Source organism: Xenopus tropicalis, chromosome 2, assembly GCF_000004195.4.
Source record: "Xenopus tropicalis strain Nigerian chromosome 2, UCB_Xtro_10.0, whole genome shotgun sequence".
NCBI classification, from domain to species: domain Eukaryota; kingdom Metazoa; phylum Chordata; class Amphibia; order Anura; family Pipidae; genus Xenopus; species Xenopus tropicalis.
Window position 1 is genome coordinate 42,965,742 of NC_030678.2, and position 25,971 is coordinate 42,991,712.

General features: G+C 39.4%; 1 protein-coding gene across 1 annotated transcript; it reads right to left on the reverse strand.

Annotated features, from left to right (window-relative positions):
- Nucleotides 1-3,766: 3,766 nt before the first annotated feature.
- zfx (zinc finger protein X-linked) lies at nt 3,767-25,971 on the reverse strand. The gene is made up of 8 exons (XM_002935181.5): nt 25,600-25,971; nt 20,611-20,701; nt 19,030-19,584; nt 15,049-15,198; nt 12,867-13,007; nt 11,628-11,765; nt 10,829-10,969; nt 3,767-10,225 (listed from the first exon to the last, which is right to left on the reverse strand). The coding sequence occupies exons 2-8, from the start codon at nt 20,672-20,674 to the stop codon at nt 9,033-9,035; spliced, it is 2,382 nt and encodes a 793-aa protein (XP_002935227.1). The 5' UTR covers nt 20,675-20,701; nt 25,600-25,971; the 3' UTR covers nt 3,767-9,032.

The following is a 25,971-nucleotide window of genomic DNA, read 5'->3' on the forward strand; positions in this document are numbered from 1 at the left end:
GGTCCAGCAGGTGGGTGAGAGGAGGTGCAAGCGGTGGGGCGACAGGTGCAAGTGTTGGGGAGGTGTGAATGGTGGTGGAGGTAGCGAGCAACAGAGAGGTCTATGGGCACAAATAGTTTAAATCTGGCCCTGGCAGCGTAAGCTTTCTTTTTAGGGGAGACCCATGGTCATAATAAGGTTGGCCGTGTTCCAAAGGTTATACAAATTGCGTAAGTTACATATAAAGTTATGTCAAAATTTACATTAAAAAATCTGCATAGTTTATTCTCTTATAATAGCATTGACAACAGTCTCAAGGAGCAGCCATGTTTGTTCTTCCCCTTCTGGGCTTGAATTTAAACACTTACCTTAAAAAAGAAAAGTATAAATAATAAATTATAAATAGGTATAAAGAATAAATCTGCCCAATCATAATTCTGGACCTACAATACCCTTTCTGCCTTCAGCCCCATGTTAATATTGCAGCTCAGCTACATTGTCTTTGTGTGTAAGGGGGGAGGTGATAGATAGCACGTAGAAGCAGGCAGACAAGGGAAAGCTCAAGCTGGCCTGTTATTTAGTTCTCTGTGTGTGAGAAGAGGGAAAGAGCACTTAGAAGCAGGCAGACAATGGAAAGCTCAAGCTGGCCTGTTATTTAGTTCTCTGTGTGTGAGAAGAGGGAAAGAGCACTTAGAAGCAGGCAGACAAGGGAAAGCTCAAGCTGGCCTGTTATTTAGTTCTCTGTGTGTGAGAAGAGGGAAAGAGCACGTAGAAGCAGGCAGACAAGGGAAAGTTCAAGCCGGCCTGTTATTTAGTTCTCTGTGTGTGAGAAGAGGGAAAGAGCACTTAGAAGCAGGCAGACAAGGGAAAGCTCAAGCTGGCCTGTTATTTAGTTCTCTGTGTGTGAGAAGAGGGAAAGAGCACTTAGAAGCAGGCAGACAATGGAAAGCTCAAGCTGGCCTGTTATTTAGTTCTCTGTGTGTAAGAAGAGGGAAAGAGCACTTAGAAGCAGGCAGACAATGGAAAGCTCAAGCTGGCCTGTTATTTAGTTCTCTGTGTGTAAGAAGAGGGAAAGAGCACTTAGAAGCAGGCAGACAAGGGAAAGCTCAAGCTGGCCTGTTATTTAGTTCTCTGTGTGTGAGAAGAGGGAAAGAGCACTTAGAAGCAGGCAGACAATGGAAAGCTCAAGTCTGCCTGTTATCTAGTTCTCTGTGCAAGGATGGGAGGGAAAGAGGGATAGACAACCCCTTGAAGAAAACGGCAAGCTGAAGGATCCTCCCAGTTTATTACGTGCTACTTTTTACAGAAAGCTCGGGAAGCTACAGTCGGACTGCCAGACAGTCGGATTCGCGATCTTCAAAAGGATTTATTTTGCCAAACAGAACTTTAAGGGAAATTTTCACTGCCCCCCTAACATCTTGCCACCCCCAAGTGACTTTGCCTTTTTCTCCTTTATGAAATAAAACCCCGTCCTGTTTCACTTTGCTTTGAAAGACAGTTTAGAACAGCACCATTAGTTTTTCCTGTTTAAAATGCCTTTACTGCATATATCTCAGGGCATTCCCGCAACGTTTCCGGCCAGGTGTGGGCTTTTACCAAGCTATTATAAACTGTCTTGTCTGGATATACCGATGAGAAGGGGCCATTGGAGAACCTGCACTATTCTAAAACAGATCCAAGGTATCTGTAAATCTGTTTCACTTCACTAAAAAAAGTTGTGAAATAGATTGAAGTCAATAGGAGTTTTTTGTGCTTTTTTTCACCTATGGGCTTTTTTTTTTTTTTTTGCAGTAAAACCTGTCTGTTAGGAGGATCAATCTGTGACTGATAAATCGGATTATCTACCTTTCAAAAATCAGGTAGTAGGAAACAGGGGGTAGCTTCTATTTTTTTCTGTGTGCCATTTAATCTAAACAACAAATTCAGATTTCAATAGGCTGAACATATGTTCCACAAAATCCCTGGCAATACCACTGAATTACTGACTATTCTGTTCCCTTAGATCAGTGCTGTCCAACTGGCGGCCCGCGGGCCGCACTCTGTGTGGCCCCCCACCTGTCTGGCTGCTTTGATAGTTTACTCTTGTGTAAGCTTTAAATGGTATCAGTACTGTGATTAACTGCCCCCCCTGCATGGTTCTCACCTCAGATTCAGGCTGTAATCAGGCTGTATTGTTTAAATATGTAATCCCCTGTGTTGTTCACACCTTTTAATCTCTGCATTGTTCACCCCCTGCAGTGTTCACACCTCAGGCTCAGGCTGTAATCACCCATATTGTTCCCCTGTTCACACCTCAGGAGCAGTAGAAACCCACAACTAATCCCTGCACACTACAAAAAGAACATATACTGACATAGACATACTGAGGTAGTCCTTAAATAAATTTTTTTTTAATATATAGTTATTGTGCAGACTGTAGGAGCCATGCCAGCATTGTGTCACTGTAGGCTGCCTGTGTGCTATACACACAGGCATCATAGGGCAAGCAGAGTATGGCACACACAGGCAGGGTAGGGAAGGCAGAGTATGGCACACACAGGCCAAGTATGGCACAAACCAGCCAAGAATGGCAAACACAGTGAAAGTATGGCACACGCAGGCAGGGTAGGGAAGGCAGAGTATGGCACACACAGGCCAAGTATGGCACAAACCAGCCAAGAATGGCAAACACAGGGAAAGTATGGCACACAGGCAGGGTAGGGAAGGCAGAGTATGGCACACACAGGCAGGGCAGGGAAGGCAGAGTATGGCACACACAGGCAGGGTAGGGAAGGCAGAGTATGGCAGGTTTTTGCTGTACTACAACCATTAATATGGGTATGGTCATGTGATAACATGGGTGTGGTTTCAAAAATGGGAGTGGTCAAAACTGGCTTCCATTATCGGCCCTCCACCACGTAGGTCGGAAAAATTGCGGCCCTCGGTACAACAGAAGTTGGACAGCACTGCCTTAGATGAATACATGTATAATCCAATTTAAAGGGGCAGTTCACCTTTAAGATAACTTTCAGTTATGTTACACAATGGTTTTCATATTTCTTTTATAATTTTTTAAATATGAGCAGCTTTTTTTTTTTTTTTTTACACTTTATAAATGTATTGCTTTGCGAGGATACAATTTTATTACAGTTAATTTATATTATTTACTTTTCTATTCAGGGCCTCCTGCGCCTTCAAGACCACAGCAATTTTGTAAGAACCCACATAGGGCATAAGTTGTCGTTATTGACACAAGGCTCATTTACAAATGCAAAGTTTCTAAAGTTTACCCAAAATCTTCTGTGTTTAAAATATGTTCACATGGCTACAGGTGCCCCTATACCACTCTAGGCTGCTTGGAATAATTGTGCAAAGTCATGTCCGGCCTGGCAATCTGTGGATTGTGGCAAATGCCAGAGGGGCAGCTGTAAGATGCCATAGACAGTCACTATTTATTGGGCTGGTGGGGGCTGTTTGGGCCTCTGTGTACTTAAAATACCAGGACCTATTTTGGATCCCAGTCCAAAGTACAGGACCCATGGACATAAGCTAACCACTCTATTATCATTGATGCCATAGGAATCGGTGTATAGAAGCGATGCATTTATTAACAAAGAAAAATTTGAATTGTGGAAAATCCTGCATTTTGGATAAAAAGTGTGGATTACATTAACTTCAGATATTATAAAATGGTGTTATATTGCTGGTTATACTGGTAATCTAATGTTTTGGACATAAAAAAGGTATTAAAATATGAGTGGAATTTGGTGAATTTGTGAAGGGACATGAAAACAGGCTGCACTTTCACTAACAGGAAAATATTCTGATCTTTATTTTTGCACATTGTCAAATACACAGTTACAATGTCATCTTACATCCCTATATTGATTCTGCTTTTTGTACACATTTTTACAGAGAATCGGAGAATACAATATGTTACAGGGTGGGCCTAATGGATCATTTACATTATATCCTCGTGTTAAAAAAAAAAAAAAAAAAAAAAAGTACCTCTTAAAAACATTCAAATGAAACATTGAAAGTATATAGCGCGCGTCCTGTCGACTTCATTAAAATTCCATGGTAACTACAGAACTTACAAGAACAATAGCTACAGTCTCTGTATACACATGTATTATACAAAATCCACTTTAGCCAATCCCGTGTTTAGGACAAGGAATTCATTTTGTGCTTAAAAAAATAATAATGTACATGTATATATACAGTCCAACTCTGCAAATAAAACACTCTACATACTTTAGCATCTTACTAAAAAGACAAGTCGCAGGGAAACAGCCTTCTCTCTGCCTGAATTCTTTATACATAGTTTCCTGTTAAGCTCCGGCTTATTTTAATCCTGCTCTGCAGGTATTTTGCTTTTAGCCTAGCAAACAAAAGCCTCTAGAACAAAGATCATCAGGCAGTTCGCTATATTCCCTCCGAGGATGGACAAAATCAGCATTATAATGAAGACTTTCATCAGTTACAATGTGTATATTATTAAGGAGCACACAATGACAAGCCATAAAAGGGTGGTTCACCTTGAAGTTAACTTTTAGTGTGTTACAGAATAGCCAGTTCTTAGCAAACTTTTTTTAAATGGTCTTCATTTTTTGCGTTTTAATTATTTGCTTTCCTCTTCTGGTTCTTTCCAGCTTTCAAATGGGTCACGGATCTCAGCAGCCAAAGAAAAGGTTGCTCTGTGATGTTACAATTTTATTGTTACTTTTTATTCCTTATCAATCTATTCAAACCCTCTCCTATTCTTATTCCAGTTTCTTATACAAACCACTGTCCGGTTGCTAGGTTAATATGGTAATTAGCAACCAGATAGCTGCTAAAATTACAATCTGAAGAACTGCTGAACAAATAGAGAAATAACTTAAAAACCACAAATAATAACAAATGAGAACAATTACAAATAGTCTCAGAACACAACTCTCTACAGCCTACTCAAAGTTAGTCTAAAGGTAAACAACCCCCTTAATTATTAAAGGGAAAATACAATACACCAAGTAGTACATTCGCCATTTTATTTTTGCCAAGTTAGAAGCTGCAGTTTTGGGTAATGCCACACTTTTACCAAATTATGTTTCTATAAACAAGTTAATTAAATCTTACACCCAATCTGCATTCAGCAACAAATTCTGAATGAAACAGAACATTTGGAACCCTAGAACAGGATTTAATGTTTAATGAAGGACAGCAAAAGAAAGTTGGATTGGGGTTCCAATAGCTGGAAGGGAAAGACTGAGAGATGGTTGGGAACATTAAATAAGTCTAATATTAAACAATAGGTAACAAGTGCTATTAATCAGAAATGTGAGGGAATAAAGGCAGATATTTAGGTCTGGGCTGCAAGGTGCTTCAGGCTTTAGCTCAGCTGAAGAACTCACACTCGGTATATATAGAAGCGCTAAACAGCATTGTTTGCAAACACAACTTCTATTTCAGGTGACGCAACAAAACAGGACTGTAAATATGAATCACGGAGATAAATACGTATAATTATAAGCTGCATAACTGACAGACTAACTCAGGAGATACACAATATCAATCTAACAGGCTCAGAAAAAGTGCTTAGGGATTAAAAGAACACTAAACCTTAAACACACATACACAAAGGGCCAGTACTAACAAATACAGTAACTAAGGTTTCAGATGCACATTAAAAATAAATATAGTAAGACAGGGTTCTTATAATGAATCCATTCACATCTCATTTCCCTGCCGTCCGCTAATGCCACACTAGGAGACTTGATCGCGTTTTATTGCGTCTACTGTTTCTGTATAAAGTAACAGAAGAAAACACATGGACTTATTGAATCCTAGAGTTCTCAATATATAATATATATCTGGGTAATTTAATGTGTTGTGACTATCTAGGGATAGTAGTGGCAGCTTAATGGCCAATAATCTCCTGCTGTGATACAAGCATACTGAAACTGTGCCTAAATATAAGACAATAAATGGCAGTTTAAGCTTGCCATACATATCAACACAATAGCTGGAAAGAGAAAATGTATTCATTCACAAATGCCGCTATCCAGCTCTCAAAATATACAGGCATAATATAGACATCAGCTACTTCCATGATGAACAGGGCCCTGACAATCAATCAACTTAAACCTGGGGAAATGAGAAGCCGATTACTCATAAGGGTCGGAACATCCCCACAGAACGAGCGAGTGATGGGCTCGCCAGTTTGGTTGGTAACAAATGAACTGGCCACAGAAATGGATGTTTCGGTAAGTAAAAGGGTTGAATATATGGGCAAACAATTTAGGTTAAGGAATTTGAGTGTCATAAAATTCATGTTCATATTCCATACAAAAACCTTTAAAATAAAGTTTTAAGCCTGAACATAAATTATTGTTAGAAGAAACTAAACTGACAAAAGCTGATCTGGCAAAGAGCAATACTGATACATGAATTACCAAAAGGGATAATTTTTGACTATATACATGATAGGATAGAAAAATCCGGTTTCAGAGCGTTCCGTCTATAATTAAACTTTTTAATGTTATGTGCCATTAAGGGGGGGGGGGTCAATATTTCAGTGCCGAGATAAGAAATATAGTTATATGAACCAAATATCATGTCTCTCTCAGAATAATAAATCCCCAAGTTTGGAAAACTGGCTGAAAAACACATTTTCTGGTGCTCTCTCTCATATAATTTGTACCAAGAAAAATGTTAATAGTTCTCAGATTTTGATAAATCTGCCCCAAAGTTTTCATAAGCAATGCCCTTTCTATGATGCAATTTTGGCACAAAGCATTACAAATCCCAGCAGTTCCTAGCCTTTTTCCTTCAGCCAATTCAGATTCAGAAAGGCATTTTGCTGTGGTGGAAGCTAAGGAGTTTGGCTGAAAATAAAAGGCTCTGCCCCTCCACTCAGGGGTTGTACAGGTGATCCATTTTAATAGGACTGACTCAACATGTTATACCTGTTATCTGGCCCCACAGCATGGAGACGCTGCTGCACTAATGACTTTTTATTGTAAATAAGGGCCAATGACAAAGCACACATCTTTCTATCAGAATGAAGTTTAAACATAAATAAATACTTTTCTAATGCTGGCAATGTTGTCTGTCTTGACAATACTGTATTCAAGTATATAACATGTTTTGTAGTATTTATATTTAATATCATTTAAAAACATACAAACACTGTTTTAACTTAAGTAAAAACAAGTGACTTACATAAAAGAGAGTGTTTCACTGACCAATAATTATGTGTTTTCTGAACTATGGAAGTAATTATGTCCTGCTGTATTATATATCATGATGAAATAAATCATCTTCTACCCACATTCTGCAAATATGCCAGTCCCTGAACATGTATCTATAAAGCAGTGACAAGTATTTCAGTGATGCTACTATTTCCACTTACACTGAAACATCCCTGCCATAGACATCTTAGCTAACTTCATTTTCATGGGAAGACTAGCCATTCAATAGCAGTGGCACAGATTGGCTGCGTAGTGAAAGGTAGAAGACTTTAAGCTAAACCAAAAGCTACATTAGATAAGTCAATTTTGTCTTGACAAGGAAGAAAATAGAGGCAGCATTGCAGCTTCTAAAACCTTCAAATCATTATACAACTGCCCCAATAAAGAGATCATAAAATGGATAGTACATCCCTACTCAAAATTTTAATACAAACATCCATGACCCATATAAAAGGTACTCCGGCAGCTGCCTTGTGTCTTTATATGGTCGTGTAACTTGGTGACTTCTATGATTCAAATACTTAACAGCAAATGTGCATTAGCCCATATTCATATATTTTAAGAAGCAGTTTGTTGCCTGAGCTTGTGTTCTCCATGTATTTTATTAAATATCCCTTTACAGAACAGACTCACAAAAACCAGAAATTCTGCTTTGGATGTCACAACTGATATGCTTTAGCTTTCCAGTCCAGCAACTGCAGGAAGTTCTCCTTTTCTTTTTCTCATATTGTCTATGGCTGCATAGGTCTGCCAGTAGGCCTCCCAGCCTCACACTGGGGCTCTACTGCCTGTGATAAAATGCTACTTTGACAAAAAAAACCTTGATTACCAAAACAATGAAAAAAGAAAGAAAAAAAAAAATAAGCATTCTATTTCAGTCTGCCATCATTCTATTTCATTGTTTGCGGTTGCTGCCCTTTATACGTTACTTATAACTTACATTTATAAGTAAACACAAGAAACATGCAAATTTTTAACAGAATGCAAACAGATGCCAGGTACAACTAATGCTTATGTATAAAAATATATCTTGTGTGTGTGTTATCAGTGCATTTTTACAAATTTGTCAACATTTATGAGAACATGTAGCTACTCCCACTGTGCAGTATAGCTTTAATAATATACATATATTCTAATAACCAATGCAGAGTGCTCAGCAGTTCTATGGATAAATATTGCCAGAAAATTGTTGCAAATTATTTTTGTGAAAAGTCTGCATATTTTGGTATGTAATATTAACTGGGTGGCAATCTTTGCAACATAAAATTGCTTTGCAAAAGTGGGTTGGAGAATTTTTCCCTATCTGGGCACAGGTGTGTTGTTATGTCACAAAAGCCCATAACATGCAGTGTAACTACATTCCTTGCTGAGCTGACAAGGATTCCACTATTGAGGAATACTATATAAATATTTATAAAATTAGGGCTCTGCGTTATTCTTGTGGTCCTTCAGCAGCAAGCAGACCCAGTTTCCACTTTAAAGCATCAAGTAAGAGATTAAAATGTATGTTGTATTTTAAGTGATCATAGCAGCTTTATTTAAGATGAACTGCTCTTAAAAAATAAGCAAAATAAACAAATGAAAAAATCCAGGCTTAAATACTTAGGGAGAGGAAGAAGAATAAAAAGATACATCTACAGCATCTTCCTCAGCTTGCAACTTTGTTAATTTATTAAACAAAGAGCAGAGGTGGAGTATAAAAATAATATTAGTTTAACAAGAGGCATGTAAACTATTTAAAAAAAAAAAAAAATGCAAAGACGAAGGGCAAAAACAGACAGTACATTTTACAAGAATGGGTCTAGGTCTGTGTCTTTATGTTGGAAAAAGTCCTGTGCAAGGTCAAATTAAGCCAGCCTCTTTATGATGTTTCAAGGTATGCTGGTTCTTTTCAGATGGCCGCCTAAAGCCTTTCTTGCAGTAGTCACAACGATGAGGGTAGTCTTTGGTGTGGATGGAAATGACATGTCGTTTAAAGCCGGAAGCATCAGTGGTGTTGTACTCACAGTACTCGCACTGGTACACTTTTTTACCACTGTGAGTCTTCATGTGCTTTTTCAGTTCCATTTGCTGCCTAAAGCCTTTTTTACATCGTTTGCATCTAAATGGCAACTCCTTAGTATGTACAGATAATATATGTCGGCTCAGCACAAATGGATCTGCAATCTGGAACTCACAGTGCCTGCACTGGTGCATCTTTTTACCCTTGTGTGCTGCCTCGTGCTTTTTAAGTTCCGAGGGCCTATGAAAGCCCTTCTCACAAACCTCACACTTGTGTGGATAGTCCTTGGTATGTACAGAAATAATGTGTCGCTTCAGATCACTGGAGTTCGAGCTCTTGTGGTCACAGTGCAGGCATTGGTGGCTCTTGCTTTCCTGATGTAGAATGGCATGTGCCTGCAAGTCTTTAGAATCTGCAAAAGTCTGCAAGCAAATATCACACTTAAAGGGCATCTCTTTACTGTGCTTGGTCTTGACGTGGGTCTTCAAGTTGGATGAATCAGCAGACCTGTAATCACAATACTGGCACAAATACGGTTTCTCTCCTGTGTGTGTTCTCATGTGTTTCTTAAGCTCAGACGGGTGACGGAAGCCCTTCCCACACTCCACACATATGTGAGGGAAACTCTTGCTGTGTACAGCTAACAAGTGCCGGTTTAGCAAACCCTGCTCTGCTGTCTCATAGTCGCAGAACTTACATCTGTGCATCTTGTTGCCAGCTTTTTCTTTGTGTGTTAACTTATGGGCAAACAAAGCATTTGCATGTAGGAATATCTTCCCACATTCCTCACACTCCAGATCCTTTTCGGTCTTGATGACTGCAGCTGTCAGTTTGTGGCTTTCCAGATGGTTGTGTAGGCTCACCTTCTTGTTAGTGGTGTAGTCGCAGTCTGTGCAACGATACTTCTTGCGGGCCAGGTGCTCAGGGTGATTTTTCATGTGTCTTTTTAGGAAGCCTCGAGACTTGAACTTCTTGCCACAGATCATACATGGGTAAACAGTAAGTGGGTGGCCGTCTGGTCCAATAATTATGGCTAGAAGAGATTGAAAAAAAAATAAAAAAATCAATAAAAAATAGGGAGAAGAAAAAACGGTTATTTATACAGTCATATAACACATAAATTACAAAGTCCCTGCAAAATTAAATTCCATTAGTAATAAAGCAAGCCTGGTTTTAGACCACTTCTCTTGAAACAAATGTTTTAACTTTTCATGGAGAGCTCACATATTGGAAAGTCATAAATAGACAATTATTCAATAACATCTTACTCAATGCAACCAGACTGTTAATAGTAATTATTTCCTAACTTTTAGGGTAATGTACTGAAGGTAAAATGACACTGACATCTCCTTAAAGGAAACCAGAGACATTAGAAAGTGTATAGTAAGTTACAAACAAATAGATGATGTTGGTAGCCTTTAAGCAACTATTTTCTATAAAAAGACCAAATACTTATTGTTTTTTCAGGCCATAATACTACAGGCATTTTCTTAGTAAACTGTATAAATATAACAAATAACTATTTTTGGTCTGTAGTAATAGTCATTCAAGCAAAATAAAGTTCAAAACCAGACTGAATCCTCCAACAGTACAGATGACAGATTTCATCAGTGCCCCATTGCAATCCTAGACAGACCTGTTTGGTACTGCCTGTTTTCTCCTCTCCTTTTCTTCTTTGGTTTTTGTTTCGTTAGCCTGTCCAAGCCATCTGATTCATCTATGTGCAAAAGAGCGCTGGCTGTTCCATTTCTGTGCTCAATACCATCAGTATTATTACCTACATTAAAAAGTTAAAACAAAACAAATACTAAAGCATTCTGCAAATACTTTATCAGAATTTTTTTAATACTTTTTTGAATTTATGGAAATTATTAAACTGAGTTGCCTATAAACTGGCAAATCTCCAATACTGAAGCTACAGGGTACAAATTGCAGTCATTATACATTGTGAAAACAATATTTTGGTGAAGGCTTTTTCTGCTTTGGCATAATAATACCCTAGTGCACATAGAAGGGTCGTTGCACAGTTAGATCTGATCTCCAACATAAGTGCTAGACCTCACAAATGATCTTTGCTGGCCTTCCTAGGAGTACAGGCTGTTACAGCCACTAAATGAAGACCGACTTTATATTAATACCTTTGGTTTTGGAATGAGAAGTTGGACAGGCAGGTGCCCAGATACTTTTGGAATACTTAATTTTTCAAGTTTTAATACTTTTAAAACTGTAGATTGAGTTGCAAATCTACTTACCAGTAAAACAGTCAGAGGTGAGATTTTATCATATAAGTGAAATTTATATTGGATTAACATTTAAAGTATCTCACAGAAAAGCCAAATCCTTACTTTTAATTTATGAGCTCTACTACTTCTTTTTCTTATTAAACTCCTTCAAATACACATTAACTGTACCAGGGTGTAGCCAAACTTAATTACCATAAGCAGCAGCCCAGGCAACTGGCATGAAAGTCTTGCTCAGTTCAGCATCCTCCAGTTGATGTTCATGTGCTACTGCCGCATCCTCCTCTCCAACAATCACCTCCATGTATACTTCATCTGCAATCTCAGCAACATCTAGAATTTTTTTTTTTAAAAGACCTCTTTTAATGTCAAACTCTACATGAGTGGGGTGATTATTCTTTGCATAAACTAATAGTTATGAAATGAATGATATAGAGAACAAAAGCCTTAAGCAATAAAGAATGTTTACATCTGCATACGTTTAAAGAAAAGAATAATACAAATTAGTCTATGTGCAAGGGAAATTCTCAACCTGACAATAGCTTTCAAAAAGTTAACTAAAGCATCTTACAATCTTACAAATAGAGAACCTGCTGCTAAAATGTGACAAAATGAGAATGGACATGTCTCTAACCAAGTTTTGGCCCTTGGAATATCATTGTGAGAATTCTCCTATCATCAGTTTAGAAAGATACACTGGTGCATCTAAGCAAAGATGCTCTGAAAGCCCTTTATATAGAATTATACAGCATAAATAACTCCAAGAACTGTGTTAGATACAGATAAGCAGTTTCTTCAATTAACACATGCTTTGTGTAAGTGTTCTGTGTATCAGCTAATGTTTATTTGACCACAAGATGGCAGTATGAGAGAGGCTATAATGACTAAAATGAAGGCATTGCTAGCTTAATTACAGCCTTTGATTGCTTGGACTGTGGTTGGTTTTTGCCCTTGATTTTAATAAAGAAATGTAAAGCAGATTACTGTGCAATTAAGGATAGTACAATAAGCTGCGATATATACGACTGATCATTCAAAATTATCATAAAAATAAGTTAAAAGGACAATTACTACTTTTTCAACAGATGTACTTTTATAATATTAACATTTATAACGTTAATATATGTTCTTCTTGTAAAAAAATTGTATTTTGACGATAGCAGTTATCCCCTGAACATCCCCCTGTTTGTGTTTACAAGACACAGTGATGAATTTAAGGCCAGTAAACCACTTCTTATTTACTTAACACCTGGATTCCCTTTCTGTATATTCTGTGCAGAGTTAAAATTCTGCCTAGAAGTAAGCAGCCAATAACAAAAAAGACCCAGACCCCTAAACAGAGATATGCTGTTTTCAGAACAGATAGATCAAAACTGAGCATGGATTGTACACTAAAGTACAAAGGCATAAAGATAGGGTTTTTTGTTTACTGACCCAGGTCATCGTCATTCTGAGAGTCATTCACAGCCATGTACACCATCTTTTCCCTTGGCATACGTCCTCCATTGTGAGAATCAAGAAATCCATCTCCATGATCATTTTCAGACTCGCTTTCCACAATATCTACTGTGCCTCCTGTGGTTTAAGAGAAAATACAAAATTTCTAGTAAAAAAAAAAAAACAAAAAAAAAACACACCCAAGAAGAGCAGATTTACAGAAGCATCTATAAATGTCCATTTGAGTGATTTAAAAAGGCAGAAAACTATACAGTTTAAAAGAGAAGGAAAGGCTAAGTCACTTGGGGGTGCCAAAATGTTAGGCAAAATGTTAAGCTGTTTTTTTTTTTTTTTAATAGTTGAATTATTTGCCTTCGTATTCTGCCTCTTTCTAACTTTAAAATAGAGTCATTGACAAAGCCAAAATTTTTTTCCTGGTTGCTAGGATGAAATGAACCATAGCAACCACATAACTGCTGAAACTCCAAAGAAAAGACCATTTATAAAGTGCCACTGTCATATCATTATACAATGCAGACAAATACAATTCTACATGTATAAAGAAATACATATTCCCCATGTCATGTGACTTAGTCCTTTCTTCCTGTCCAAAATTAAATCTGCTTCCTTGTCATATTTGGATTCCCACAATCATAATTAGACCATGACTCATGTCTCACTTTCCATAAAGAACCAGCAAAAATACAGGCAGAAAAAAAAAAATCTGATCCTTTGGCCCACTGATTCTTAACCTGTGGGTTTGGACCCCGGGTCCCCATGCTTTTAGGCTGGATTCCTATCCCCTTTAAGTGAAATTTCCTCCTGCAATACAATACTAATTAAAAATAAGAGTAGCAACTTTATACTGAATTATGGGTTCCAAGGTGGAATTAAAAAAAGACTTGTTTATAGACCCTACTTTAGCCAGATCTTGTGTTTCGCAAGTAGAATTTCCTATTACCCACATGGTCAACATTAGCTAGCAAATGCATGAGCAACAAAGGCACAGGAACCCGTCATGAGCCTTATGAAGACCCCATCTTTGCTGCCCCAAAATCAACTCTGCAAGGTACAGCTAGCTTTAACTAGCCCTTACTGCATAAGACAGCCATACTGGGCATCAAGTTGCCTTTTGTACACAGAAAAATATGTGGATCACTGAAAGTGATTACAGCAGAGAAACAGCAAGGGTGCATAACCTAAAATGAGGTAGTGAGCAGCCTGTTATGCTCTTTTGAACCATGAACCTACTTCTTGCCAATGCAAAAAAACTAAAATACTTACTAATAAATTTTATTGGAGGGCTATATGGGTCTGTAAGGCTTCTAGCTGGATAGCTCTATTTTAGACCAGTTGGCCATATAAAGACTTGTTAGTTCAATTTATCTGTTCAAACATCTCTTCATGTGCATTCTTTCCTGGAAGAGCCCAAGATGTGTTCGCATAAATTTTTTAAAAAAAAATCCCAATCCAGCACAGTGGCTCAGTGAGTAAAGCCTATGCCGTGCAGTGCCAATTCCCTAACTCTAATAAAACTTCTAACCTCTCCTAAGTATACTCACTCATTCTCAAAACTGGCACCTCTGGGAGAATTCTCCCCTCACTAACATGGGCAAACAGTATCAAAGCATATACCTGTACGGTTTGCTGCTAAGAAAAGTAAATAAAGGGCATTTCCATGCAAGTGAAAGACAAAGACATCAAATGCAATAGCACATTTATATACTGAAAAAAAAATTAATACATAACTTGTGGAGCCATAACGTCAGTCTAAAACCAGACATATAATCTCCAAATTCCTATGGTTATAATAATGTTAGTCCAACTTCTGTTAAATCTCTGACCTGTTTACTTTGTACTAATTTTACCCTGAGAAAGCAGTGACCCGATTGACCAAAACAACTGTGGCTCATTGCTCTATGTGCAGTACCTTTGCAATGGCAAAAAATAGTGAAATTACAGTTATATCCATTTGAGAAGTTGGTAAGATACAATTCTCTATGTTTTTACTTATTTGCAACTATTGGTGACCCTATATTTATCTGATTTATACTCTGAATGCTGGTTGGGCACACAAATATAAGTATGTATATTATATGTCCTTCATTGACATTGCTTGGCAACCACTAACAGTGTTCTATTGAAAAGAGCATCATTTAATGGAAATGGCTTCTCTTACCCAAGTCTTCTTCACCAGGGTCTGCTTTAAAAATATACACCTTGATGACTTCTGGACATGACCCATCCAACTTGCTGGAGTCCCCTTCTACTGCACCCCTCATGGTTATCTCCTCCGCACCATCTTCATCAATCTTTTCTGCATCATCCACTAAAAATTAAATATGCAAACAGATTCAGGATAATTTTGGTGCAAAAGACAGACGGATGCAGATGACAACAATTCCCCGTGTTTTGGAAAAATGCTGCATTGAACAGACACACCTGACAATTGGCTATGCTTATGAATACTTTATATACATATTAAATGAAATATAATACTCCATAAAAATTATTTAGATTACTTTCACAATTTAATTTTTTTCTGTACAACATAACCTCCCAGCTCCAAGTTCAACATTACCTGAACTTTCAGAAATATATAAAGACTTCTATACCTTTTTAAATGCTTTCATTCTGAGTTAAGATTTTTATACTTATCATTAAATCTTTTTTTCTTCTCCTACATTGGGGGACACAGGCACCATGGGGATGTAGCTGAAGCCTGTGCGCACCTTAAAACACTAGAGAAGGTGTGCTGTGAAGACCAAGTGGCTGCTTTGCAGACTTATTCTGGCGATGCCTGGTGTCTTAGTGCCCAGGAGTTGCCAAGGGAGCAAGCTTGAATCAGAAACAGCAGCAGTTGACCCTTTATTGCATATGCCCTGATTAAGGTGGAGCTGATCAACCTGGCCAAGGTGGCCTTGGAGGAAGTCTGGTTCCTTTCAGGACCATCCTGCAGAACAAACACCGCAACTGACCTTGGATGAGAATTACAGGTAACATGGTGGGAATAGACTCCAATGGAGCCCCCTTCCTAGGGCTTTAAGAGCCATGCAGGTAAAGCCAGCCACCGTAAATTTGGGTGGGCCCCTATTAAAGGTTTTCACGTAATGGCAGGTGCAGAGGTTCGTCTGCTGCCATGGATACAATGTCTGTGAACCATAGATGCTGTGCCCAGTAAGGGGCCACTAAGATGGCCTCTGCACAGAGCCTATCCTAGTGGGCTCTTACTGGGCACGGCATCTATGGTTCACAGACATTGTATCCATGGCAGCAGATTATCCTTCTGCTTGACCTTCTTTAGCAGAGGAGTGCCGAAATATGTACACTAGTTCAAACTGCCATGGAATGACAAGAGCGTTCGTGTCTAGTGCTAGCGAGTCCTTGCTTTTTGTGACGAACAGGGGGTGCTCGAGGTTGTAACGAGAAGCCATGATGTCCACTTGAGGAAAGCCACATTTTTTCAGAAGATAATCTGGTCTGCCTCCCTCAGGGCTGCCTGACTGCACGCACCACTCTGGTGGTTTATATATGCCACTGTAGTCATGTTGTCGGAATGAATTCAGATAGCAAGGCCCCTCAGGAGATCCACCCAATGTGTCAAGGTGAGGAAGATTGCTCTAAGTTCCAATATGTTGATTGGAAGGCATTGTTCCGATGGGTCCAACCGCCCTTGAACCAAGTGGGAACCCCGGACCCCTCCCCAGCCTTTGAGGCTGGCATCTGTCATGATTACTGTCCAGGAACGGTTGGGAAAGAGTCTGCATCACAGCAGCCTTTGTGGTTGTAGCCACCAAGAAATCAAGTCCTGAAAACCTTGTATCTGTATGATACAGATTGGTCCAGATTCAGATGATGGAACTTCAGGCGCCACAGAATTGCGCTCTGTATGGGCCTGGTGTGGAGTTGGGTGTATGAAATCACTGGAAAGGTTGAGAGTCTTTGATCAAGCCAAGATACACTTGCTGTGATGGGGAGAGACTGGACTTCTTGTAAGTGGATGTGTGAGTGACTGCGGACTTTCAGGGTGGGCACACCTTCAGGCCAAAGCGGACCTGTCCTGGAAGGGCTTGTTAGTGGACTTGTCCAATTTAGTTTCAAAGAGTAGCTTGCCAACAAAGGGTAAGCTGACAAGGGATCTCTTGGATGTTAGGTCTGCCGACCAGGTCTTAAGCCAGAGAAAATGTTGTTCTGCAATAGACTGGGACGAAGTCTAGGCCACTAGCTAGGCTGCAACAAGGGCTGTATCACAAAGTTACGCATTGGTGTCTGCAATCTGGGAGAGCAACAGATCATCTCGTCAAACTGATCATAAGCCTGAAAAACAGAAGAGGACCTCTTTTTTCTCTTGGAAATATTCTTTCACCAAGTCCTCCAAGTATAAGGTTTTGAGCACAGCATGAATGCACACCAACTTCTTGCTGGGATCTGGGGGTATCGGAATCTGGTTCTGAATCCACGCAACAACACCTGCCCTTCCTCCTCCGAGTCAAGGTCGTGATCAACAAGGGACCCCAGTGACGAAAGGAAGGGGGTCTTAGAGTTGGAAGAAGGCTGATCTCGGGATGTCTGGGGTGGTGCAGAGAGCCATTCCAGCACTCATTCCAGAGTTTCTGTTATGCAAGCTAAGTTCTGCAGTCCCGCTACGCATAAGAAGAGAACGTGTGCTATTTCAGAGTCCATGCTCACTTAACTCGCAGTAGCTGTCTTGGAGCTGGGAGATAAGGTTGCAGAAAGCAGACCAATGGCAGGGGTAGGTTGAGCAGATTTACAGGAAGCGCAGCAAGGGTCCGCTGAGGCTGCCTGGAATTTTGTTTTGCAAAGGGCACCAGCAAAATAAGACACCAAGGAAGTGTGTCTGGGCCAAGTTAGGGGTCTGACTCAGGCCAGACCTTCTTGTGTTCATTACTGAATGCAAGTTATTTTGCTTGAAAGGTAATAATCAAAATTATATAAAAGGCAAGCTTGCAAATATTGTTATAAATAAGCATTGTTGGTTTGATAATTAGAAGTGTGTGATTAAAAGAGTTTATTCCTTGTATATAATATTTATTTATTTAATTGTTTTTGTGGAATTCAAGTTATCTCATAATGTAATTTTCTGTGTGTTTGTGTAATAGGGAGAAATTATACTTTTCTCTGTTTTGTATTAGTGCTCTAACCCCTCAGCAGCTAGGGCTCTGTGATCTTGCAATGCCATGTGTTACATTCCTTGGTTCAAGACATGTAGCAATTTGTCAGCATAAAATAACTAGCAATTAAACCAACCTCTGTTTTCTTATTCTGCCCAGACATACAAGCTGGTTAGTCTCTTGCCAGTGACTGTAGCTTAGCAAAGGTTAGCATGCTAAAACTATACTAGAGCTTAAAAGAAAAATGGATTTGCTGAATTTATAAATGCTGCCTTCAAAGGTGGTAGATATTAAAAGGAATCTATATTTTTGAACACTGCAGGTTCTTGGTTCTTATGAGCATAATCTAACCTGTCAGTCAACTGAGGAGGCCTTTGTATAATGAGCTACAATTTATCACAAAGCCTACCAAAGGCTTCAGCTAGTGGAACGGACAGGTTTGTTTATACAGAGGGCTTCCTAAGAGATTGTAATTTGTTAACAATCCACTGCAAAAACCCAAGTAAAATTAAATTTTACCTTTAATTTCAGAGTTTGACCTCTTTAGTATAAGAAAGAATGGAAAGATTTTCAAATTGAAACAGACAGAATATATACACTAAATGCCATATTCGCTGAAATAATGTAGAAAATGTTATACTGCATATTTATAACCTATGGGTCAGTGGTTCACCCTGATCCAACTGATTATGTAATTATGTTGAGCTTTTGGAAATGTAATTAAGGCTACATTTTTACCACGCACTTTTTGAAATTTGTCAGATCAGACTGAGAGCAGAGCAGTACATTGGCAGCTTTGAAACCAAGTTTTTGTGATATTTACATAAAGCAAGTGGTATTTACTAAACCTACACAACACTAAACAAATATGTATTGCCTGAATGCAGGTGATATTGCATACAGGAACACAATATTCTTACTAGAATTCTAATTAGTAATGCTAGAACAGCACCCTGTTCCTACATAAGCATTTATATATGGGTATACTGAACATATAGACCAAAAGAAATATATCATACTTTACTTACAGGAGATCATAAGGTAATCATCACAATTCACCTCCTCACTGTCGTTTTCATGCACTGGGATCCCATTAGCATCAATTACTGCTTCTGAGACACAGTCTGCTACTAAGACCTCCTCTGAAATCATGTCCTCCTCCAGTGCATCATCTGTTATTTCCTCTCCTACAACATGTCCTGAAACAGAATGCACGCCAGTTTCTGAGTCAGGAATAGTCAATTCACCATCAACAAGTTCAGAGTCCAAGACATTGTCTGGTACATCGCAGGATGTTAATGAATCGTCTTCCAGCACTTGTTCTTCGTCCCCTGTGCCCACCTCATCTTCCAGAACCTGTTCAGGGATAATAACAGCCTCAGATACTCTGGCTCCATCCAAGATATCCGAGCACTGGACATCTTCAATTACAACATCCTCAATGACATCCTGAATTACAACAGAGTCACCCTCATCTGGTCCAAAGCCCTGCACTGCCATATTTCCATCTCCATCGGCCACAAAGACAGTTTCTTGTATTTCCACAATTATTTCATTCCCATTAAGATGTCGATCTCCGGCTCCTACAAAAGAGGAGAATGTTAAAAACAGTAGCTCAAAAGCCTGTTATCCATTATACTGGATCTATTATTAATAGCTTCCATACATGTACCTGATATGTGTATTTTAGACAAATCAGGAACAAATATGGGAGCTATTAAGGTTGCTTGGTACCTTCGGTTGGTATGACCTAAGAGTACCACCATAAACTTTCTAAATATTATATATGAAAATCAAATAAGTAAAGTAGGTTTTAGCTTTCATTTAAATAAGACAATATGGAAAACGGCAACACCATTTCTGAGGGTTTTTTTGGTTAAATTGAAAAATAGCATTGCCATCTTACATTTGTACATTAGAAATTCTAACAGCTAATTCCAACAGCTAATTTATAAGCAAAAATTTGAAAGAAGCCACTTGTATATATAGGATTCCGATTCAGTTATTAAAGTTAGTCACCTTAAAAACAGTGTTACGGCAAAAGCAGAGAGTCCCTAGCTAACTTTTACGTGTGCTTCAACGAAAAAGAATAATGAGGAAAAAAAAAAAAAGTGTTCTTTTAGGGGTGAAACAAATCATCGATATGACTGAATCAGACAAGCTAAGTTTAATCCAAATGCTTAGTTGAGCTAGTGTATTTTACTTAAACTGACAATGACATATGAAAACATTTTTGAATATTTACATTAAAATATATTAGAAAAGACTTGCCTTTGCCATGATAATTTAGGCCTGTTTAATTCTGCAACCTATGTTTGCTGTATTTACAAGAATGCCATAAGCACAGTATAACTATCTGGCACTGAAACCGCATTTATCCTTCCCTGAACTCCTGAATGTCTAATTCACTTCCTAAATAACACTCTCTTAAATTGTATAGTATGTTGTGTCAGTAAGCCAAATCTCTTAACCTTGTCTACTTCATGACTAGATACATTTTGCTCTTAATGCTACACATGAAAGCAGATGGTAGTTAATCAACATTCAAGTGTGAAGACTTTAAAAGGTTTTCAAGTAAATATATTTTTCAACTCTACAAATATAGTTACCTGAAGCATGAAAAAATGCATGCGGCTCTGTTGTCTGAAGTTCAAGTTCTGCTACATCTTCCATGACTCTGAACAAACATTAGCCAACACTCTGCGAAAAGATACATATAAATTTAATTTTGAGATTTTAGCTTAACTCGCATTTCAAATGTTAGAGTACAAGGGTAAAAAATAACAGATTACATTTAGGACAATCGAATAGAAATCAATTCAGGCTCTCCCCTTTAGTAGCCTAGGAGGTAGGGCCAAAATCAGCCCACAAAGAAACCCTCTGTATAACAGGCTGCGTAGCACAAAGCCTACAGCTATGTAAAGGAAGTGTTTTTGTATACAGGGGGTTTGTCACTGGATTGCTGATTTGTTCTGAGTGTGCTTGTATGCAAAAGAAAGAAGAATGTGACTTTACTTTCCATTTCAAATTTCACTATGTTTAGTGGGAAAAAAATACCAAAAAACAAATATTTCTTAATTAAAACAATAGGCATAAAAGTGTGTTCATTACCAGCTCCATTCATTGAACCAATGCTGTAAACGCATTTCTAAGCTATGTCCAAATATATACTAATAAATACACTTAAAGGGAAATTATATCCCCTTTTTATTTGCAAAGTGATAGACCCTGGGACTTAAAGTCCCTCTGTTTTCCAAATAATCTATGCATCACCCACTATGAAATGCAGAGGAACTTTACAATAAAACAAGGTGAGGGGAAGGTTGTTTTACAATCAAGCCTAAAGCTGGCCATGCACGCACCGATAATATCGTACGAAATCCCGTTTTGTACGATATTCGGTGCGTGTATGGCAAGTCGGCGGGTCGACTGATATCACAGGAGGCTGCTGATATCGGTCGACTCGCCGATCGGCCAGGTTAAAAGATTTTGATCAGGCGCCATATCAAAATCTGCCTTCAGGGCTGAATCGGCAGAAGGAGGTAGTAATCCTATTGTTTCTACCTCCTTAGCTGCCGTTTCAGCCCTGAACGGTTAGTGGGCGATTGTATGATCTTTTGTGCGACATCGAAAGATCGGAAATCGCTACGTGTGTGGCCACCTTAAGTGGGTTGGGGTAACTGGTAGCTGTGAACAAAGACAGATGAATATAATGGTGAAGACACACAGAGCTACTAGTAGCGGCTACAGAAATAGACAATGCTGATCATTTACTGATAATTGTACTGCGTGTGTTTTAGCAGAGGCAATTCTCAGTATTGTCTACGGCAGGGTATTTTCTGGTGTTTAGTAGCCATGACAAGTAGCTGCTACTAAGGTATAGATTTATCAAAACACGAGTTTAGAATAGAATGTTGGCTACGCACCAACAATGAGAGCTAATTCTCACATGGCCCAGAAAAATCAGGTATGAGTTAAAAGTTCTAATTTTGTAACAAATGTTAAACTCAAATGTTTCTATTTTTAAAATCAAGATGCATGTAATACAATACATTACCACAAATGGTGTAATAGATATATTTGCTAATTTGCAAATAAAAACAATGTTTAAAAAAAAAATAAGTAAATAAATATGAGTTTTGGGCTTAATACATAAAAACTCACCCACGTTCTATTCATTCCTATGGGATTTTTGGAAGCATATTAATCAATAGGTGAAAGTTAGAACTCAACATTTGATAAATATGCTTCTAAATATCCCATAGGAATGAATAGAATGTGGGCGAGTTTTTATGTATTAAGCTCTAAACTCATATTTTGATAAATTTGCTCCTAAGTGTCCTGTGTGTCTTCACTATAACAGACTCACTTCAATGTGTGGAATCAAGTATGGCTGTGTAAAAAAAAAAATAAAAAAAATATTTTTGAATAAGTTCATATAGTGTTTAGGCACCTTTTCCACATATATTGAGCTCATGTCAAAAAGGGCTTTGTATTTTCCCTTTAAACGATTGTAAAGTTATTTGTATTTGTAACTTCTGTTCTCTGCTTCCCCTTCTTCCCCAGGTATGTTAATTAGCTGTTTTAAGGAGAAGACAAATGGGATAATTAGTCACGGATACTACTCACAGCAACTTTCCTGCAATAGATTATTACAAAGTTGCTGTGATGAATCGTGCACGGTTTACGCTGCCCAGATAAGTTACCGCGACTGTTAAAAAACTCGCACTAATTGCTGTGTGTGTCTTTGGCCTTAGACACACTGTTTCAGGAGTCAGAGCCAGGAGAACATAAAATGGCAGGTACTGCATTTAATAGCAATTACAGTGGTTTTATAGTTATTTGTAAATGTAATGTTTTAATTTGTGTATATTGTAAAGTTGCTTAGTATTGCTTTTTGTTTCCCCTGAAAAAAGATTTTTGCATAATGAATGTAATGTGTGTGCATATTAGGTATCATAATTGTGGTTAGGGAAGGCTGAATTAGAAGCACTGTACATCTGTAAGGGATTTTAGTGAATGGAAGAGACTCATCTTTAGAGCAAATATACATTTAGATATAATGGGTTGGCAGGTTTTGGAACAGTTACTCCTCCTCTGTGCATCTAGCTTCAATTATTTGTATGGTCTCGCTCACATGTGTTTTAGGTGCAGTTGAAATGACGGAGTGTAAAACTGAATGTAAGGGCTAAAGGGGGAACTCCAAAAACTATGTACTGATTTGTATTTAAGTTGGATATGATTTTCACGGGTACCATTTCTCTTCATTGTTATGGTGAAACTAGATATTCACCCAATAGCACAGTAAATGATGATATACAACTTCAATACAAGTCAATGGATACAGTTCCTGTGTCCCTGCAAGCCCTAACCTCAACTTTCATACATGTGGAGGGCATTCCAACTGTACTCACAAGAAAACATTAAAGCCAAGCACAAGATGGAAAACTTGCCCAAGCACAACAAATCTTTGGGCGGCTGCATCTGAAGCAAAACCACTGCAAGTCACTGTTTCAAGTCACTTCTATAGCTCTAAAGCCCCTGTAAATGAGCTTCTGGTTCATCCTGTCAGAGATATATTATTTCTAAAAACTTACAAACCAGTGGGGTGATAGACTGGATATAAAATGTAAGCACTGGGGAAGGGGAGTTTACAGTTTTCATAGCATAGCCAGGACAATGGAAACAGGATATTGATACTTAAAATGTGTTAGTATCCCTTTAAAGGGCTGTTTAATGGACCAACAATGGCTTAAGACAGTGATCCCCAACCAGTGGCTCGTGAGCAACATGTTGCTCACCAACTCCTTGGATGTTGCTCTCAGTGCCCCCAAACCAGGTAGTTATTTTTGAATTTCTGATTTGGTGGCAAGTTTTGGTTGAATAAAAACAAGTTTTACTACCGAATAAAGCCCGCTGTAAGCTGATAGTATGCATAGAGGCTGCCGAATAGCCAATCTTAGCCCTTATTTGGCACTTCCATGAACTTTTATAATGCTTGTGTTGCTCTCCAAGTCTTTTTACATTTTGACTGTGGCTCAAGAGTAAGAAAGGTTGGGGGTCCCTGGCTTAAGATGAGCAGGGCCAACAACCCTTGAGTGCCTATATATAAAAATTATATAATAGAGATATATATATATATATTATAAAAAAAGAAATGAATAAAAGAACCCCCAGCCACTAGATACCTGTGCATATGGTGGCACTGGGCAAAATACAGCCCTGTAAAACAGGTTTTAAAAACAAAGGTAACACAGAAAGCTGCAACTGACTGTCCTGAACAATTCTCTGCACTGCCTGTTCTGACTAACAAACAGCTGAAACCATGTTGCAATAGTCGACTCCCCTCCAGCCAAAAATGTGATAACAATAATGCCCATTCTGACATTATCAAACCCATAAAGAAAGAGAATCACAAAGGGTGCAAACATTGCGGGAAAATGTAGTTCCAGCTGGAGGTAAAATAGAATGCTGCTACAATGTTTCAATGGTACATGTAGTCAGAATCAGCAGTGTAGGGAATAGCAAAAAAATTGCAGTTTTATTTAAAAATGTCTTTAACAATGTTCTAATAAGTCTTTTTAATGTAACTGATGAAAGCAAGAATTCAGGCCAGCATAGCATGAGAAGGTTTCTGACAGGAAAGTCATGTAATTAAAGCATATTAAAGTTTCTTCGACTTCAATATACTTTCATTGGTCAAAGGTTTACTTTTGTGTTTAAAACCCCCTTTAAAAATAAGTGTGGGGGTCTGAAGTCACAACCGAGAGTGCAGAGAATATAACGAAGCAGGCAGCTATGCCTGTGTGAGATTAGTGTGTATCTGTGGGCGCCTGTGTAGCTAGTGTCTCCCATATGAGCGGGCTGGGAATGTATAATAACATCGTGTCTGCGCTAAACCGGCACAGATACCGCGCATGTAACAGAGTTAGCGCCGCCATTCGTGCCGAGGTGATTCCCCTACAGAACAATGACAGGCAATCGCCGCCTTATGGAATTCTTCCTCATACGCCCTGACAGTTTTGTCCCACTGAGGCAGATTCAAGATGGCAGCCAAATCCCCTCCTCCCCCATTGTGGGCTGCATGTGAGCCAGCGCCATCTTGTTGTGCAGAGCGAGTGCTAATATTCGCATAAATGTACCGGGGCAGTTGCAGCACTTTGTTGTACACTTAGAGCGGGGCATTCCCGGGGAGGCTCTGGTGCATTTCCAGTCAGGGAATTGAGAGTTTATTACCAAGGGACAGACGCGGAGAGACTAAGGCGTGCGGCAACACCCCCTTCCTTCCCCCATTCTGTGGCCTAGTTGCGGCCTCCTTTGAGGCCTGGAAGGGCAAGAGGACGATCGAAGGCCTAGAAACGGGGCGAGCAAGGCCGCGGCCAACTTCCTCCGGTTACTGAGAATCCCGTGCGTGCCCGGTGCTGGATCTGTGCGCGGAGCCGCCCGGCTTCCCGCCCGCATCTCCCGGTATCCCCCCGGCCTTGCAGCGAGCCAGGCGCCTGCTACACGCATGCACGCAAGCGGCCTCCCTCCAACCCATTCTACGCGCGGCTTCCCTAACCGGGCCCGGCTGCGTGTGGCGGCGCTGAAGGCCTTACCTGCGGAACGTTGGCGGGAATTTCCCGCACGGTTTCCTATTCTGCCTTGCTCGTCTCTTTAGGCCCGAACGCGATGGCTGATTCGAAGGGAGGGAGGAGGGGGGGAAGGTATAGAGCGAGTGCGAGAGGCAGAAAGGGAGGGGCCGAGCTCGATTGCTGAGAGGGGGAAGGAGGGAGAGAGGGAAAAAAAGAGCGGGCAGCTCTCCTGGCCGAGCAGCCGTCAGCAGTAAACGTCACTGGCGCAGAGCCTCAGGAAAATGCGGAAGGGGGAGGCCGTGTGCGAAGCTCATTGTGTGATGCACAGCCAAGGCCGGGGCCCAGTAAGCTCCATAGGTTAGCAGCAAGCTCCATGGGTTCCCAGCCGGGGGGCGG